The following is an 18,964-nucleotide window of genomic DNA, read 5'->3' on the forward strand; positions in this document are numbered from 1 at the left end:
GGCTCTATAAGGATATGTCATAACATATACATCGAGACTTAAAGGATGCTTAGGAGTTAGCCAGGTCAGAATGGCAGAGATGGAGGCATCAGAGGAGAGCAAGAGGGGGAGGAGTGTGCCAGGTCGACTCACTCCCAGTCTCATAGATTCCATTGCAATTCCTTTTTCTTCCATTATTTGTCTTAATTCTTCATCAGAGGGAATCGGTAGGAATGTCTAAGCAATAAAGGAAGGCAGAGACCAAAATTTTTTTTTAATCTGATGACGAAAGGGGTTGCCATCCTTTCTACTTCTTTGTTTTTTCACTCTCTCTAGATGAGTGCCTGCCTTCATAGGCTGCACCAGGGAGTGTTGGTAACCGAGGAAGGAGGTGGATCAATGGCTGGGGTACCGAAGTATTGTTCCATTGTAGATCAGGATTTTGGTCTCAGTGTGGGACTTTGGGGAGGCAAGTATTGGTTCTGACCTAAGGTGCTGATATGACCCCCTTCCCCTTCCAGGAAGTGGACGTTGTGGTAGCACCATGCCAAGGCCTCCGGCCCACAGTGGATGTTCTGGGTGACTTGGTGAATGATTTCTTGCCTGTGATAACCTATGCACTCCACAAAGATGAACTCTCTGAGAGGGATGAGCAAGAGCTTCAGGAAATCCGAAAGTATTTCTCCTTTCCTGTATTCTTTTTCAAAGTGCCGAAACTGGGCTCAGAGATAACAGACTCCTCAACCAGGAGAACGGAGAGTGAAAGATCACTGCTTTATCGCCAGCTAATTGACCTGGGCTATCTGAGCAGCAGTCACTGGAACTGCGGGACTCCTGGCCAGGATACTAAAGCTCAGAGCGTGTTGGTAGAACAGAATGAAAAGCTGAGACACTTGAGCACATTTTCTCACCAGGTGTTACAGACTCGCCTGGTGGACGCAGCCAAGGTCCTGAACCTGGTGCATTGCCACTGCCTTGACATCTTTATTAACCAGGCATTTGACATGCAGCGGGACCTGCAGATCACTCCCAAACGTCTGGAATATACTCGAAAAAAGGAGAATGAGTTGTACGAATCATTGATGAATATTGCCAACCGAAAGCAGGAGGAAATGAAGGATATGATTGTTGAGACACTTAATACCATGAAGGAGGAACTTCTGGATGATGCTGCTAACATGGAGTTTAAAGGTAGGTCCCAGAGAGCTTGCTGGGGTGCTGGCATGCAAAGAGTCTCTAACCATTTTCTAGCCGGAAATTAAGAACGTTAATTCTTCAGGTTGAAGGAATCTCAGGGTAACTTCATGCACCCCACTGTTACCAGCAGGAGCCCACTATTTAGCCAAGGTGGCCTCTCTTGCTCTCAAAGATCATCGTGGAAGATTCCACCCTCATTCCTTCCCAAGAACATTAGCTCAACTTTTGGTAAATTCATCCTAATAGCTCCCTCATCTCCACTTTCTGCCTGTACCCCCTCAACTCCTAATGGAGCTGGAGAAGAGCTGCTTGGAGAATGTTAGTAAATTGTGCTTTAACCTTTGCTCCTGCAGTATAGCTCATGCCTCTTTATTGGTTCTTTTTGTCTCATGGTCTCATTTCCTTTCAGGCTGCTTCTGAAGCCCAAATCAGGAGGATTTCCCAAAGTTGTGATTTTAGCCTTTTGATAGTCCTATTCTTCACAAATGGCTACTAACAAAATTGGGTGAAAGTGATTGGTCAGGTCTTTGGGTGTCTGAGATGCTGCTGATTTTGTATACTGACTTCTGTATAAACCTCCTTGCAAGATTAAAATGATGGTTTACAGGTTACCCTTTAGAGTCTCAGTTGTGGGTATCCTAATCCCTTGGGAGGCTTTCCGAAAATACAGATGCTCAAGACCACTAAAGATCACTGCAGACTTACTCAGGATTTCTGACATGGGACCCAGCATCAGTTTTTTTTGGTTTTTTTTTTTGAGACGCAGTCTCGCTCTGTCACTCAGGCTGGAGTGCAGCGGTGCGATCTCGGTTCACTGCAACCTCCACCTCCTGGGTTCAAGCAATTCCCCTGCCTCAGCCTCCCAAGTAACTGGGATTACAGGCATGCACCACTATGCCTGGCTAAATTTTTTTGGTATTTTAGTAGAGACAGGGTTTCATCATGTTGGCCAGGACGGTCTTGATCTCTTGACCTCGTAATCCGCCCACCTTGGCCTCCCAAAGTGTTGGGTGTCGTGAGCCACCACGCCTGGCTGTGATTAATCTTCTTGCATATTCGATACCTACCTGTGCTTTTCTATTCTGTCTCCTTAAGTCTAACTGAACTGTTGTTATCTGACTGATCTCCCTGACTTCTTTCTCCAGTTCACCTTTACTGGCTCGCTATTTCTACAGACTAAGTTTAACTCCTGCACCTAGTATTAAAGACCTCCCAAAGCCTAGCCCTTACCAACTTTTCCAGTCTTATTTCCTCACTGTGCACTTTCCTGTATTTTCTATGTCAATTGGTCTTAACTTCTTTCTGTCCTCCGTACGCTCCCTTTACTTTTTCTTTGATAACACCCTGCCTTAAACCTGGAATGTCTTTGATTTGTCTGTGAACTTCCAGATCCTACCTACCCATCAGGGCCTGTCTCCCAAATGCCATTTTTCATGAAGTCTTCTTTAATTTTCTCCTTCTTTTTTTTTTTTTTTTTTAATTTTTGGGACAGCTTCTTGCTCTGCCATCCAGACTGGAGTGCAGTAGTGCAGTCGTGGCTCACTGCAGCCTCAATCTCCTGGGCTTAAACAATCCTCCTGCCTCAGCCCCCTGCATACCTGGGACTACAGGCACATGCCACCACACCAGCTAATGTTTTATATTTTTTTAAAGACAGGGGTTTCACCATGTTGGCCAAGTTGGTCTTGAACTCCTGGGCTCAAGCAATCCTCCCACCTTAGCCTCCCAAAAGGTGCTGGGATTATAGGCATGAGCCACCACACCTAGCCCTGCTTTAATTTTCTCAGCTAATAACAATTGCAGTCATTTGAAATCCCATAGCATTCCATCTGTAACTTATCTCTGGCATATTTCACTTTCTATCTTTTATTATAGTTATTTATATACTGCTGACTACTTCCTAAAATCCTAGAGTTGAAGGAGGATAGGATCTGGGTCTTATTCATCATCATATTCCTTGCAGCAAATAACACAGACTCTTTTATACAGTACATATTTGGAGAATCAATGAGTGTGTGAATGATGGTATCTAGTTTAAGTTACACTTATAAATACAAAGGAAGTATGGTTGACTTTAGCAAGCATAGGTTGCCTGATTTCTTATAGTCATTCTAAAGATGAATGGAGATACCTCTTTGGTGAATTCCCCACTACAGAGAGGAGTTGTTGAGAAGTGTTACTTGCAGTGGAAATCTTAGGAAGTCTTCTTAATATTTGATTAAAGACACCAAAGCATCACTGCCAGCATCATGTTACACAGAATGAAGGGAGGTCAGGACAGCTAGGTTGGGCAGACAGTAAAGTATTCGATTGTTCTTACCTTGTTCTAAGTGCTTTCTGGGTATCCTTGAAACAATAAGAAGATTTAGAAGCAAGCTAGCACATATCCTATAGAGCCAGATTTTTTTTTTTTTTTTTTTTTTTTTTGAGGCGGAGTCTCGCTCTGTCGCCCAGGCTGGAGTGCAGTGGCGCCATCTCGGCTCACTGCAAGCTCCACCTCCCGGGTTCCCGCCATTCTCCTGCCTCAGCCTCCCGCGTAGCTGGGACTACAGGCGCCGCCACCACGCCCGGCTAATTTTTTGTATTTTTAGTAGAGACGGGGTTTCACTGTGTTAGCCAGGATGGTCTCGATCTCCTGATCTCGTGATCCGCCCGTCTCGGCCTCCCAAAGTGCTGGGATTACAGGCTTGAGCCACCGCGCCCGGCCTTTTTTTTTTTTCTGTAGAGACGAGGTCTTGCTATATTGCCCAGGCCTGTAGCCATCCTCCCACCTCAGCCCCCACAAAGTGCTAGGATTACAGGTATAAGCCATCATGCCCAGCGTGGAGCCAGATTACTATTACTGTTTGTTTTTAAATAAAGACAATGCATATGTGCTAGGTATCTTGATATTCACACTTTATAAAATTTATTTTGAAGATAAAACCTATATGTATGGTACTTAATTCAGAGTTATAAAGACACCATCCCCCAGCCACCCAGTTCTTCTCCATATGTTCTTCTGCACTTGTCTTTTTCATTTAGTATGTGTCTTAGAGGGCATTCTATAAATATTCATACAAATTTGTCTTCTTCTAATGGATATGCCTGAATTTATTGAACTATTCTCTCATTGATGGACATTTAAGCTGTTGGTTTTTGTTTTTTAATTTTTTTTTTGTTTGTTTTTTTGATAGAAGGTCTTGTTCTGTCGCCCAGGCTGGAGTGCGGAGGCCTAATCTAGTCTCACTGCAACCTCCGCCTCCAGATTCAAGGAATCCTCCCACCTCAGCCTCCCTAGTAGCTGGGTCTAAAGGTGTGCGCCACTACACTCGGCTAATTTTTGTATTTTTAGTAGAGACAGGGTTTCACCATGTTGGCCAGGCTTATTTGTTTATTTTTTATTTTTTATTTTCTCTTTCGCTAATACAAACTGTACTGCATTAATCATCATTGTACATTGTACATATACGTCTTGGGACTTGTAAGGGTGTATTTCAACAAAAAGAATTCCTAGAAGCAAAATAATTAGATCAAAGGATATGTAGATTTTTCTTGGTTGGTTGAACATTTTAATAGATGTCGCCAAATTTCCTCTGAAGAAGTGGCACCAATTTAAATTTCCACCCGTAGACATGAGAGTGCCTTCTTAGGAGCACATCTTTTTTACAAGTAGTTTGACTTCTCTTAAACTCTTCTGTCTTCTGATTTACAATATTAATAGATGTTCTCATCCTAAGAGATAGTGTAGCATGGTGGGGACAATTGAGTTTTACTTTTTATTTATCTAGTAATTGATTAGAATAAAATTCCTGGCCGGGCGCAGTGGCACACGCCTGTTATCTCAGCACTTTGGGAGGCCAAGGTGAGCGGATCACCTGAGGTCAGGAGTTCAAGACCAGCCTGGCCAACATGGTGAAACCCCCATCTCTACTAAAAATACAAAACTTAGCCGGGCGTGGTGGTGGGCATCTGTAATCCCAGGTACTTGGGAGGCTAAGGCACAAGAATCACTTGAACCCAGGAGGCGGAGGTTGCAGTGAGCCGAGATCGTGCCACTGCACTTCAGCCTGGGCGATAAAGCTAAACTCAGTCTCAAAACAACAAAACAAAACATAGAATAAAATTCCTGACTCTTGGATTTTTCTCATTAATATGCTAGGGAGTGTGAAATTTTGCAAAGATCATAGGATTTGGAATGAGCACTGGGTTCAAATGCTGACTGTATTACTTCCTAACTAACTGTACTATCCCCTTCCCATGTCTACTTTGTTCTCTCTTTGAGGCTGTTTCTTGATCTATAATAACCATCTAACAAAGTTATTGTGAAGATGAAATTAGATTACATGTGTAAAATCCTTATTTTAGTGCCTTTCAAATAGTTTGCACTTATAAATGTTGTTCCTCCCTTCCTATAAATGTGACGTAAAAGCTAACAAAATCAACAGTCTCATTCTAGACTTAATTGCTTCTTTTTTTTTTTTTTTTTTGAGACAGGGTCTCACTCCCATCACCCAGGCTGGAGTGCAGTGGCACAATCACAGCTTATTGTAGCCTCTACCTCCTAGGTTCAAGCCATTCTCCCGCCTGCCTCATCTTTTTACTTTTTGTAGAGATGAGGTCTCACTGTGTTACCCAAGCTCATCTTGAACTCCTGGGCTCAAGCAATCCTCCTGCCTCGGCCTCCCAAAGTGCTGGAATTATAGGCATGAGTCACTGCACCTGGCCTTAATTGCTTCTTCTCAGGATCTTAGCTGGCTTAAGTAGTTGAGGGTTATGTGACCCCTGATCATTGTGAGAGTCAGACTTCATCAACGAATCATGTCTTTTTGCAGCCATCATCATCACGGTAGTTCCATGATTCCAATTTGGGAGATGAGTTTATTTGGTGTGTCTGCCCCTTCTTCCTCACAACTCATTAGCTTATTTCTCTGCCTCCATAGATGTCATTGTCCCTGAGAATGGAGAACCAGTGGGCACCAGAGAGATCAAATGCTGCATCCGACAGATCCAGGAACTCATCATCTCCCGACTAAATCAGGCAGTGGCTAATAAGCTGATCAGCTCAGTGGATTACCTGAGGGAGAGCTTCGTCGGAACCCTGGAACGATGTCTGCAGAGCCTGGAGAAGTCTCAGGATGTCTCAGTTCACATCACCAGTAATTATCTCAAACAGGTAGAAAAAGAATGATTTTTTTTAAGACATCGTGTCATAGATAACACATGAAACAATCTGCACAAACCCACGCTTCAAGTTAGGCAAGAATTTCCCTTTCAGCTTCTTGAGAATCTTGTTTGAATTTTATTTTGTTTTCCTGTCACATGACCACTGCCTGTAGGAGATGTTGGTGAGCTGTAAAATTGCAGTTAAGTTGACGAATATAGGCCAGGCACAGTGACTCATGCCTATGATTCCAGCACTCTGGGAGGCTGAGGCGGGTGGATCACCTGAGGTTGGGAGTTCGAGACCAACCTGACCAACATGGAGAAACCCCATCTCTACTAAAAAAAACAAAATTAGTCCAGCATGGCGGTGCATGCCTGTAATCCCAGCTACTTGGGAGGCTGAGGCAGGAGGATTGCTTGAACCTGGGAGGTGGAGGTTTCGCTGAGCAAGATCACGCCATTGCACTCCAGCCTGGGTGACAAGAGTAAAACTCTGTCTTAAAAAAAAAAAAAAAAAAAGTTGATGAATATAAAGATGAGGTAGAAGGGGCTAGATAGTTAGTCACAAAATAAATAATCAGCTTAAGTTGACTCTGCATATATATTGAGGGATAAATTTGGAAACCCTGAGTCTGGACTGTATTCTTGAAATAAATATCATTTATTGCATTTTTGAAATAGCCACAGTACTGAGGGCATGTTTTCTTTGGCGGTGTCTCTTTCAGATCTTAAATGCTGCCTATCATGTTGAAGTCACGTTTCACTCAGGGTCGTCAGTTACAAGGATGCTGTGGGAGCAAATCAAGCAGGTAGGGATTATTACTTAGAGCAAGATTTCTAAGCCCCTAGTTGGCTCAAATGAATCCTAGTGATCCCAATAGGAAACAGATATCTAGGATCTTCTGTTAAGGCAGGATGGCCATTTGTTCTGGTTTGTCTGCCTGGGAGAATTCTGGTTTATGCCTATTCTCAAATAATTATTAACATTGTTACCTTGAACTCTCAGAAGTTTTGGGTTTAAATGATTTTTATGTTGGGTATTCTTTGTGAACAATGGAAAAATAGAAAAAAAAGATAAATGATATTTCATGGAGCCGCAAGACTCTACCACACTAGCTTCTTCATATTTCTTTTTCCCAGCCTAAATCTTTTCTCAGAACTAGGCTTTGTTGTTGCCGGAGGCTGTGAATGTGGTTTCTGTTCTGGAATTTGATCTGGCTCTTATGTAGAGTTATTTACTGACTTCAGAAAGATTATCAGGCACTCCCTGGCACTGAATGTAATATATTGAGGGTTTGTGAGCATGTAAACTAGGCCTGGTGTTCTTTGATGCTTTCTTTGGGCTAGGACCTGATTTTGAGGTAGATGGAATTGGAAAGGCACTTTAGACTTCATATGGCTCCCATCTTATGAGCCTGCTCCTATTGAATGGGTAACCCAAAAAAGGAAGGACACTGGATCTTTGTAGTGGTTCTTGTCTCTCATTCTTCGGTGATCTCGCTGTCTTCATCCTGGTAGATCATCCAGCGCATCACATGGGTGAGCCCACCTGCCATCACTCTGGAATGGAAGAGGAAGGTGGCCCAGGAAGCCATTGAGAGCCTCAGCGCCTCCAAATTGGCCAAGAGCATTTGCAGCCAATTCCGGACTCGGCTCAATAGTTCCCACGAGGCTTTTGCAGCCTCTTTGCGGCAGGTTGGTATGTAGGAAAGGAGATATAACTGCATCAAGCAGAGAAGAGCCTCATCCAGATGGGAATATTTTGCTCTCTGTTCTTCGTGTGTATATGTATGTGTGTGTGTGTGTGTGTGTGTGTGTGTATAAATCATCAGTATTTTTTCTTTCTAGCCTATTACGTTATAGGAAGTTTTTTCAATAAATTTTTCATGTGGATATTTTCCTAACTCTAGGGAGAATGGAGTGAGCTCAGTTAATTTCTCCCCATTTCACTGAGTGAGGCAAGAAAATACGAGTAGGAATTTTATATGTTTATATAGTATTTTAGCTAAGAACAAATGACAGAAGGTGATGACTTTCCAACTTCTATGTTATTTCATAAATGTTTGACATCTGATTGTCTGCTGGCGGGGGAGTGGGTGTGTCCAGGCAGAGAGTGGATAGATGTGAGTATGCATCCAGGAGGAAAAGTTATTATTTATTGAGTTCACTCTGTGCCAGTCTCTGTGCTAAACATGTTACACGTATCTTGTTTAATTCTCACAATTATCTATATGAGGTAGATATCATTATCCCTGTATAACAGGTGAGGAAGTTGAAGCTAGGGACTTAAGTCATATGTACTTTTTCTGTTTCCCTCCCAGCTAGAAGCTGGCCACTCAGGCCGGTTAGAGAAAACTGAAGATCTATGGCTGAAGGTTCGGAAAGATCATGCCCCCCGCCTGGCCCGCCTTTCTTTGGAAAGCCGTTCTCTACAGGACGTCTTGCTTCATCGTGAGTCTGGTTTTCAAATAAACTGGAGGATGGTTCAGGATACCTGACATTCTTATGTCCAACGTCAGAGAATCCCAGTGTCTAAAGCTGCTTCTTTGCAAAACTGCCTAAACCCTTACTGATGTTTTTGAATTCCTAAAGTCTCATCCTGCTATTTATATAGTTCAAATAACATGACCAGGCGAGGTGTGGTGGCTCACACCTGTAATCTTAGCATTTTGGGAGGCTGAGATTGGTGGATTGCCTGAGCTCAGAAGTTCAAGACCAGCCTGGGCAGTATGGCAAGACCCCGTGTCTACTAAAAATACAAAAATTAGCTGGGCGTGGTGGCACTTGCCTGTAACCCCAGCTACTCGGGAGGCTGAGGCAGAAGAATCACTTGAACCCAGGAGGTACAGGTTGTAATGAGCCAAGATCATACCACTGCATTGCAGCCTGGGTGACAGAGCAAGACCCTGTCTCCAAAAAAAAAAAGAATCTTATAGAGGTTGCCCACCAAGTTCCCATCCCTCCTGCCTTATCTCTGTCTCTGTACCTTATAGGTAAACCTAAACTGGGACAGGAACTGGGCCGGGGCCAGTATGGTGTGGTGTACCTGTGTGACAACTGGGGAGGACACTTCCCTTGTGCCCTCAAATCAGTTGTCCCTCCAGATGAGAAGCACTGGAATGATCTGGCTTTGGAATTTCACTACATGAGGTGGGTCCTGGTCTCATTCATCTCTACGAGAAAGATCCAGAGGAGAATCTAGAAGCCTGGTTTAGATTTTGTACCAAGAGCTACAGCATGGCCTCTCTGTATTTAGGTTTCTGTGTCTAACAGACATGTGCTCCCTTTCAGGCCTTTACTGTCTTTGCTTGCTGTTTCCCCACCATCCTAATTTCTCAGACTCATCATTCCATTTAACTTTTCTTCTTTAGTCCGTAAGCCTTATTGGTTTTTAGAATCCAGGATTCTTCATCCTTGTTGAAGAGGCCATGCTCTGTCTGCACTAAGGGGTCTGTCTACACTGAGGGCTCTATCTGCACTGAGGGCCATTACCTCTGGACCTGTCCTAAGCATGGTCTGGAAATTCTTGTCTCCTACATTCTGGCATGGCATGCAGGATTAGAGCCCAAGTCTTGTAGCCTAGACCTCTCTTCTTCCCACCAGGTCTCTGCCGAAGCATGAGCGATTGGTGGATCTCCATGGTTCAGTCATTGACTACAACTATGGTGGTGGCTCCAGCATTGCTGTGCTCCTCATTATGGAGCGGCTACACCGGGATCTCTACACAGGGCTGAAGGTAAGGAGAGAGCAAGATCCAGCTGGCAGCCAAATCCACAGGTTCCTTTCTGGCCTCTCATCCTCTCCTGTTTATTCAGAGCTTTTAGCTTTCATCAGAGACTATTGGAGTAATTAGGCTTTATTTCATTTATTTCCAAAAACCCTTAAAGATTTCTCAGCTGGGCATGGTGGCTTACCCCTGTAATCCCAGCACTTGGGGAGGCAAGGTGGGAGGATCACTTGAGTCCAGGAGTTTGAGACCAGTCTGGGCAATAGAGGGAGACCTCGTCTCTATAAAAAATTTAAAAGTTAGCTGAGTGTGGTGGCTCATACCTGTAGTCCCAGCTACTCGAGGGGGCTGAGGTAGGAGGATCCCTTGCACTTAGGAGGTCAAGACTGCAATGAGCTATGATCATGCCATTGCACCCTAGCCTGGGTGACAGAGCAAGACCCTGTCTCTAAAAATAAAAATAAATTTAAAGATTTCTCAGAACCTATTTTCACCCCATTATATACCCAGAATATTGCCATTCACCACTCGGACCCCTGTGGTGGTAGTAAAAATCTAAACTCCTTAGAAGAGCAGTACAGCTTCCTGTAACTCTGCTTTTCTTTCTCACTTTTGCTGTAAGAGGATAAAGCTAGTTTTTGTTGTTTAGTCAATGGATATTTATTAGTGACTGCTTTGTACAAGGTCCAGCATTAAGCATCATTAGAGGATATCAGAAGGTATAATTGATAGACGCTATTAAGAGAATTGTAGTCAGTGACCATTTCAGGAAGACGTGGAGTTTGAGTTTGACAAATATACCATGATGGGTAGAATTTGGGCAGTTGGAAGGAAGAGGCCATAGCAGGGGGAAGGAACAGCTTAATGCCTAGAGCATTCGAAGGCTGGTAAAGACACTGGGCACATTGGAGCAGCTGGTTCGTTTTGGGAATCAGGAGACATAATGTGCAAAGAGATGTTGGGAACAAATTACATAAGACCCAAAATGTTAAGAATTTCCATAGAATTCAAATTCTGTTATAGACTATGAGAAGCTACTGAAGGATTTTATTTGAGTGAAGGTGAAACCCTCAGTTGGATGTTGAGTTGCCCTTATATAAACCACCAAGAGGGAATTAGAGAGGTTTCTTTTGTCTGTTCCCTACATAGGAGCTGAGTAGAAGGAGAGAAAAGCTGACCTCAGAGTCTCTGAGTAGATCCCTTCTCACAGATTCCTCTTGGACCAGTTTATATGGAGGATTCCAGAAGTAGGGCAGAGGAAACCTTAGAAATGCTTCCCGGAGTCTTGAGGAATTAATATGATGAAGAAAATGACTCTCCAAGCAGCTTTCCCTCTTCATTTCAGAGGAGTTAAGCATTGTCTGATGCATCTCCACAAGTGAACTAGAGAATGTCCTTTGAACTTTTGAATGAGTGATGTGACATTTTCCAGTATTCAGGAGACCCTGAATTGAAGTAATATGAGTGACTTTGGTATTTGAATCCATAAAACCAAACCTGGGCTAACCAGGCCTGTAAAGCAATGGAAGTAAATCTTCCTAAGGGACCTAGAAATAGTCACTTTGAGCCTCAAGGGCCATTCCAGAATTTGTTCAAATGTTAGAAATGAGCTCATGCCTTAGTTGTTTGGTTCTATCTGCTAGTCACATTTGAGGTTATCCATTTGGCTTAACTGCAGCCTGCAAGGGATTTTATCTGGCTTTGTCTCCTTTACAGCTTGCTCTTCTTTGCTTTTCTTCTACCTCCCTCTCCTAACTGCTTTTTTCTCCCCCTACCTTTTTTTTTTTTTTTTTTGAGACAGAGTCTTGCTCTGTCACCCAGGCTGGAGTGCAGTGGCACCATCTCAGCTCACTGCAACCTCTGCCTCCTGGGTTCAAGTGATTCTCCTGCCTCAGCCTCCCAAGTAGCTGGGATTACAGGCACCTGCCACCACATCCAGCTAATTCTTTTTTGTGTTTTTAGTAGAGACAGGATTTCACCATGTTTGCCAGGCTGGTCTCGAAATTCCTGACCTTGGCCTTCGTAAGTGCTGGGGTTATAGGTATGAGCCACTGTGCCCGGCTCTTCCCCCTTTTAAAAATGCACTTTTCTGTCCTCATGTGCCTAAGCATAGTCAGTTGAATCGAGGAGTTGCCTTATCATGACAAGCAAGCTCTTTTGTCTCCCCAAGGCTGGGCTGACCCTGGAGACACGTTTGCAGATAGCACTAGACGTGGTGGAAGGAATCCGCTTCCTGCACAGCCAGGGACTTGTCCATCGTGATATCAAACTGAAAAATGTGCTGGTAAGTAAGAGCTGTTTCCCCAAGATTATACTCTACCTCTGTGGCTGAGTGATTTTGGAGGGTACACGTAAATGTAAGTTAGATCCCAAGAAAAGTCCTCACAGAAAGTGTATTAGTCCATTCTCACACAGCTAGTAAAGACATGCCCAAGACTGGGTAATTTATAAAGGAAAGAGGTTTAATTGACTCACAGTTCCACAGGGCTGGAGAAGCCTCAGGGAATTTACAGTTATGGCAGAAGGGGAAGTAAACACATTCTTCTTCACATGGCAGCAACACGAAGAAGTACTGAACAAAGGAGGGTAAAGCCCCTTACAAAACCATCAGATCTCGTTAGAACTCACTATCATGAGAAAAGCATGAGGGTGACTGCCCCTGTGATTAAATTACTTCTCACTGGGTCCGTCCCACAACACATGGGGATTATGGGAACTACAATTCAGGATGAGATTTGGGTGGGGACACAGCCAAACCATATCATTCTGCCCCTGGCCCCTCCCAGATCTCATGTCCTTGCATTTCAAAACACAATCATGCCTTCTCAACAGTTGTCCAAAGTCTTAACTCATTCTAGTATTAACCCAAAAGTCCAAGTCCAAAGTTTTATCTGAGACAAGGCAAGTCCCTTCCACCCATGAGCCTATAAAATCAAAAGCAAGTTAGTTACTTTCTACATACTATGAGGGTACAGGCATTGGATAAATACACCCATTCCAAATGGGAGAAGTTGGCCAAAACAAAGGTGCTACAGGCCCATGCAAGTCTGAAATCCAATAGGGTAGTCATTAAATCCCGAAATTCCAAAATGATCTTCTTTGACTCCATGTCTCACATCCAGGGCACGCTGATGCAAGAGGTGGTCTCCTATGGCATTGGGCATCTTCACACCTGTGGCTTTGCAGGGTACAGCCCACTTCCTGGCTGCTTTCTTGGGCTGGCATTGAGTGTCTGTGGCTTTTCTAGGCACACGGTGCAAGTTGTGTGTGGATCTACCATTCTGGGTTGTGGAAGACAGTGGCCTTCTTCTCACAGTTCCACTAGGCAGTGTCCCAGTAGGGACTTTCTGTGGGGGTTCCAACCCCACATATTCTGCACAGCCCTAACGGAGGTTCTCCATGGGGGCTCCACCCCTGCAGCAAACTTATGCCTGGATATCCAGGCATTTTCATACATCCTCTGAAATCCAGGTGGAGATTCCCAAACCTCAACTCTTGATTTCTATGCACCTGCAGGCCCAACACCACATGTAAGCTGCCAAGATTTGGGGCTTGCACCCTCTGAAGCAATGGCCTGAGCTATGTGTTGGCCCCTTTTAGCCACAACTGGAACTGAAGCAGCTGGGATGCAGGGCACCATGTCCCAAGGCTGCATAGAGCAGGGGGGCCCTGGGTCCAGCTCACAGAACCATTTTTCCCTCCTAGACCTCCAGGGGTCATAGGAGGGCCTGCTGTGAAGGTCTCTGACATGCCCTGGAGAAATTTTCCCCATTGTCTTGCTGGTTAACATTTGGCTTCTCATTACTTACAAAAATGTCTGCAGCGGGCTTGAATTTCTCCCCAGAAAATAGGTTTTCTTTTCTTTCTTTCTTTTTTTTTTTTTTTCTGAGATGGAGTCTTGCTCTGTTGCCCAGGCTAGAGTACAATGGCGCTATCTCAACTCACTGTAACCTCCACCTCCCAGGTTCAAGCAATTCTTCTGCCTCAGCCTCCCAAGTAGCTGGAATTACAGGCACTTGCCATCACGCTGGGCTAATTTTTGTATTTTTAGTAGAGACAGGGTTTTGCCATATTGGTCAGGCTGGTCTCCAACTCCTGACCTCAAGTGATCCGTCCACCTTGGCCTCCCAAAGTGCTGGGATTATAGGTGTGAGCCACTGTGCCCAGCCAGAAAATAGGTTTTCTTTTCTATGACATTGTCAGACTGCAAATTTTCCAAACTTTTATGCTCTGCCTCCTCTTCAACACTTTGCTGCTTAGAAATTTCTTCTGGGGTGGGCATGGTGGCTCACACCTGTAATCCCAGCACTTTGGGAGACCGAGGTGGGTGGATCACCTGAGGTCAGGAGTTTGAAGCCAGCCTGGCCAACATGGTAAAACCCCATCTCTACTAAAAATAAAAAATTAGCCGGGTGTGGCACACACCTGTAGTCCCAGCTACTTGGGAGGCTGAGGCAGGGGAATTGCTTGAACCTGGGAGGTGGAGGTTGCAGTGAGCTGAGATTGCACCACTACACTCCAGCCTGGGTGACACAGCAAGACTCTGTCTCTAAATAAATAAATAAATAAATAAATAAATAAATAAATAAATAAATAAATTTCTTCCACCAGATACCCTAAGTCATCTCTGAAGTTCAAAGTTCCACAGATCTCTAGGGCAGGGGTAAAATGCCTCCAGTCTCCTTGCATAGCAATGGTGACCTTTATTTCAGTTCCCAACAAGTTCCTCATTTCCATCTGAGACCACCTTACCCTGGACGTCATTGTCCATATCACTATCAGCATTTTGGTCAAAGCCATTCAACAAGTCTCTAGGAAGTTCCAAACTTTCCCACATTTTCCTGTCGTCTTCTGAGCCCTCCAAACTGTTCCAGCCTCTGCCTGTTACCCAGTTCCAAAGTCGCTTCCACAATTTCATGTATCCTTACAGCAGCAGCCCACTCTTGGTACCAATTTACTGTGTTAGTCCATTCTCACGCTGCTAATAAAGACATACCTGAGACTAGGTAACTTATAAAGGAAAGAAGGTTAATTGACTCACAGTTCCGCAGGGCTGAAGAGGCCTCAGGAAGCTTACAATCATGGTGGAAGGAGAAGCAAACATGTCCTTCTTCACATAGTGGCAGCAAGGAGAAGTGCCGATCAAAAGGGGGAAAAGCCCCTTACCTCCCATCAGGTCCCTCCCATGACACACAGGGATTATGAGAGTTAGCAATTCAAGATGAAATTTGGATGGGGACAAACCGTATCAGAAAGTAGTAGAGTTAACAGCATGGTGAAAGATGGTATGTGAGACTTAAAGCTTAGGGAGGAGTTTTATCATAGACTTAGCTGATACTGTGTAAGGTTTTTTCCCCCTACACTGTTTTGAAAAATGTTAAACTTATGGAAGAGTGGTACAATGAAGACCCATATACCCCTCACCCAAATTCATATTCTCTTTTCTCCAAAATGTGCACTCTCTCTTTCTCTCTATACATGCACACACACACACACACACGTGTGCATACTTTTTTGCTGAGCTATATGAAATTCAGTTACAAGGGCAGGCACAGTGGCTCATGCCTGTAATCCGAGCACTTTGGGAGGCCGAGGTGGGTGAATCACCTGAGGTCAGGAGTTCGAGACCAGCCTGGCCAACATGATAAAACCCTGTTTCTACCAAAAATACAAAAAAAAAAAAAAATTAGCCAGGCATGGTAGTGCATACCTGTAGTCCCAGCTACTGAGGAGGTTGAGGCAGGAGAATCACTTGAACCCGGGAGGCAGAGCTTGCAGTGAGCCAAGATTGTGCCCTGCACTCCAGCCTGGTGACAGAGTGAGACCCTGCCCCCCCCCAAAAAAAAAGTAACAGAAAACACTTTATTCCTAAGTACTTCATCATGTATCTCCTAAGAAAAAGGATATCGTTCTACATAATCAAAGTGTCATTATTATACCCAAGGAATTTAACATTGATACAATACTATTATTTAATATGTAATCTATATTAACATTTTTCAGTTGTCCCAAATATGTTTAGTTGCCCTAAATATGGTATGTTTGTTTGTTTGATACAGGATCCAATCCAGGAAATATATAGTATATTTTGTTGTCATGTTTCTTTAGTCTCCTTTAATCTAGAATAGTCTTTCTGCCTTTGAGGAGTCTGGGCCTTGTTATTGCTTAAGGTTTAATCAGAGATGTAGGATGAAGACTGAGATGGGTAAATGTACCTTAAATGGTGAGATGGTCATGAACTCACTAGTCCTGTAATTTGAATTGTAAAGAATCTTTCGATCTATTCCTCTTGAAAGTATACTGGCATGTCATTCAGTTGTTTCTGGCAATACTTAAATGATGTATGAAGATGACAGCAATTTAGGGGAAGGGAACAGTCTCCCTAAAATTGACAACCAAAACCTAAAGGCTGATCAATAGCCAAATTAGACAGACTTATTCTCTTCAACCTTTAGGAAAGGAAACTACAGGGACTTTAGGAAACTCTCCTCAGCTGACCAGAGGACCTCAACTTTCTGCTCTGGGGTCAGGAGGAGAGTCAGGCGCTGAAGTGTTTCCCTGGTGTCCTTCCATGGACCTGTACTTCCTCATTCTTCCAGGGTTTTTTAGGACCTTCATATGTACCAGGCACTGTGCTAAGCACTGGGGATATAAAGATGAAAACGGCAATCCCTGCCCTCATGTTGCTTATAGTATGGGGAAGAAGACAGTACAGGTTGAGTATTCCTAATCGAAAAATTACAAATCCAAAATGCTCCACGATCCGAAACTTTCTGAGCACTGACATGACCCTCAAAGAGAATGCTCACTGGAGCATTTTGGATTTTTAATTAGAGGTGTTGAATCAGCAAGTATAATGGATATATTCCAAAATCTGGAAAAAAAAATGAAATTCAAAACACTTCTGGTTCCAAGCCTTTCAGATAAGGGATACTCAACTTGTAATGGAATGAACCTGGAGACAGGAAGGTTGGCGGCAGGATTTATGAAGTACAGTCATGCACTGCATAATGACATTTTGGTCAGTGAGACCACATATACAATGTAGTCCCATAAGATTATAATGGACTGGCTAGGTGTGGTGGATCACGCCTGTAATCCCAGCACTTTGGGAGGCCGAGGCAGGCGGATCACCTGAGGTCGGCAGTTTGAGACCAACCTGACCAACATAGAGAAACCCTGTCTATACTAAAAATACAAAATTAGCTGGACGTGGTGGCGCATGCCTGTAATCCCAGCTACTTGGGAGGCTGAGGCAGGAGAATAGCTTGAACCCGGGAGGCAGAGGTTGCAGTGAGCCGAGATCATGCCATTGCACTCCAGCCTGGGCATCAAGAGCGAAACTCCGTCTCAAAAAACAAAAATAAACAAAAAAGATTATAATGGACTAAAAAATTCCTATTGCCTAGTGACATCATAGCTATTGTAATGTTGCAGCACAGTGCAATACATGTGTGGTGATGCTTGTGTAAACCTACTGATATAAAAGAATAGCACAATTATGTACAGTATATATTTGATAATAAACAGCTATGTTACTGGTTTATATATTTACTGTACTATACTTTTTATCTTTTTAAACCTTTTAGATACTCTAAAAAGTATAGTACAGTAAATATATAAACCAGTAAGGATAGCCTCGGGCAGGACCTTAGGACGAACTCCAGAAGAAGGTGTTGCTATCATAGGAAGTGACAGCTCCATGTGTGTTATTGTCCTTGAAGACCTTCCAGTGGGACAGGATGTGGAAGTGGAAGACAGTGATATAGCTGATCTTGACCCCATGCAGGCCTAGGCTAATATGTCTGTGTTTTAGTTCTTAACAAAAAAGTTTTAAAAGCTAGAAAAAAAAGAAAGAAAGCCTATAACCAACCTAGACAACAGAGAAAGACCCCATCTCTACTAAAAATCAAAAAATTAGCCCGGCATGATGGCATACAACCATAGTCTTTGCTGGTCAGGAAGCCGAGGTAGGAAAATCCCTTGAGCCCAGAAGTTCAAGGCTTCCTTGAGCTGTGATCGTGCCACTGCACTCCAGCCTGGACGACAGAGCACAACCCTGTCTCTTAAAAAAAAAAAAAAAATATATATATATATATATATATATATATTTGTACAGCTATACAATGTGTGTTGTAAGCTAAGTGTTTATTGCAAGAGTCAAAAAGCTTAAAAAATTAAAAAGTTTATAAAGTAAAATTACAGTAAGTAGAGGTTGATTATTGAAGAAAAACTTTTAAAAATAAATACAGTGTAGCCTAAATATACAGTGTTTATAAAGCCTACAGTAGTGTACAGTAATGTCCTAGGCCTTCACATTCACTCACCACTCACTCACTGACTCACCCAGAGCAACTTCCACTTCTGCAAGCTCCATTCATTATAAATGCCCTCTACAGGTATACCATTTTTTATTTTTTATACCGTATTCTTACTGTACCTTTTCTTGGTTTAAGTATGTTTAGATACACAAATACCGTTGTGTTACTGTTGCCTATGGTATTCAGTACAGTAATACACTGTACAGGTTTGTAGCCTAGTAGCAAAAGACCATACTATTAATATGTAGCCTAGGTGTGTAGCAAGTATACCATCTAGGTTTGTGTAAGCACAGTCTGGTATTTGTACAAGGACAAAATCACCTGACAACTCATTTTTCAGAGCATAATCCTGTCCAGTGACACTACTTTGAGGTACCTACCTTTGAGCTTGGGTATGCAGCACTGCTGTGTGCAGGATCAGAAACAAGGTGACTCTTGCCCTGCTTTGTTGGCAGCTGGATAAGCAGAACCGTGCCAAGATCACTGACTTAGGATTCTGCAAGCCAGAGGCCATGATGTCAGGCAGCATTGTGGGGACACCAATCCATATGGCCCCTGAACTTTTCACAGGTAAGGCTGGAGGGCAGGCAGTGGG

At 43.5% G+C, this 18,964-nt stretch overlaps 1 protein-coding gene across 2 annotated transcripts in view; it reads left to right on the forward strand.

Moving 5' to 3' along the window:
• Positions 1 to 18,964, forward strand: part of DSTYK (dual serine/threonine and tyrosine protein kinase) — a 71,543-nt gene that overhangs the window by 44,464 nt on the left and 8,115 nt on the right. For both annotated transcript variants that reach the window (XM_050763036.1, XM_050763046.1), the window contains exons 3-11: positions 501 to 1,170; positions 6,099 to 6,331; positions 7,047 to 7,130; positions 7,840 to 8,016; positions 8,643 to 8,772; positions 9,315 to 9,471; positions 9,925 to 10,057; positions 12,219 to 12,332; positions 18,825 to 18,939. In XM_050763036.1, the coding sequence (XP_050618993.1) occupies positions 501 to 1,170; positions 6,099 to 6,331; positions 7,047 to 7,130; positions 7,840 to 8,016; positions 8,643 to 8,772; positions 9,315 to 9,471; positions 9,925 to 10,057; positions 12,219 to 12,332; positions 18,825 to 18,939 (1,813 nt within the window). The remainder of the gene's footprint in view (positions 1 to 500; positions 1,171 to 6,098; positions 6,332 to 7,046; positions 7,131 to 7,839; positions 8,017 to 8,642; positions 8,773 to 9,314; positions 9,472 to 9,924; positions 10,058 to 12,218; positions 12,333 to 18,824; positions 18,940 to 18,964) is intronic.

Source organism: Macaca thibetana, chromosome 1 (assembly GCF_024542745.1).
Source record: "Macaca thibetana thibetana isolate TM-01 chromosome 1, ASM2454274v1, whole genome shotgun sequence".
Classification (NCBI taxonomy): Eukaryota; Metazoa; Chordata; class Mammalia; order Primates; family Cercopithecidae; genus Macaca; species Macaca thibetana.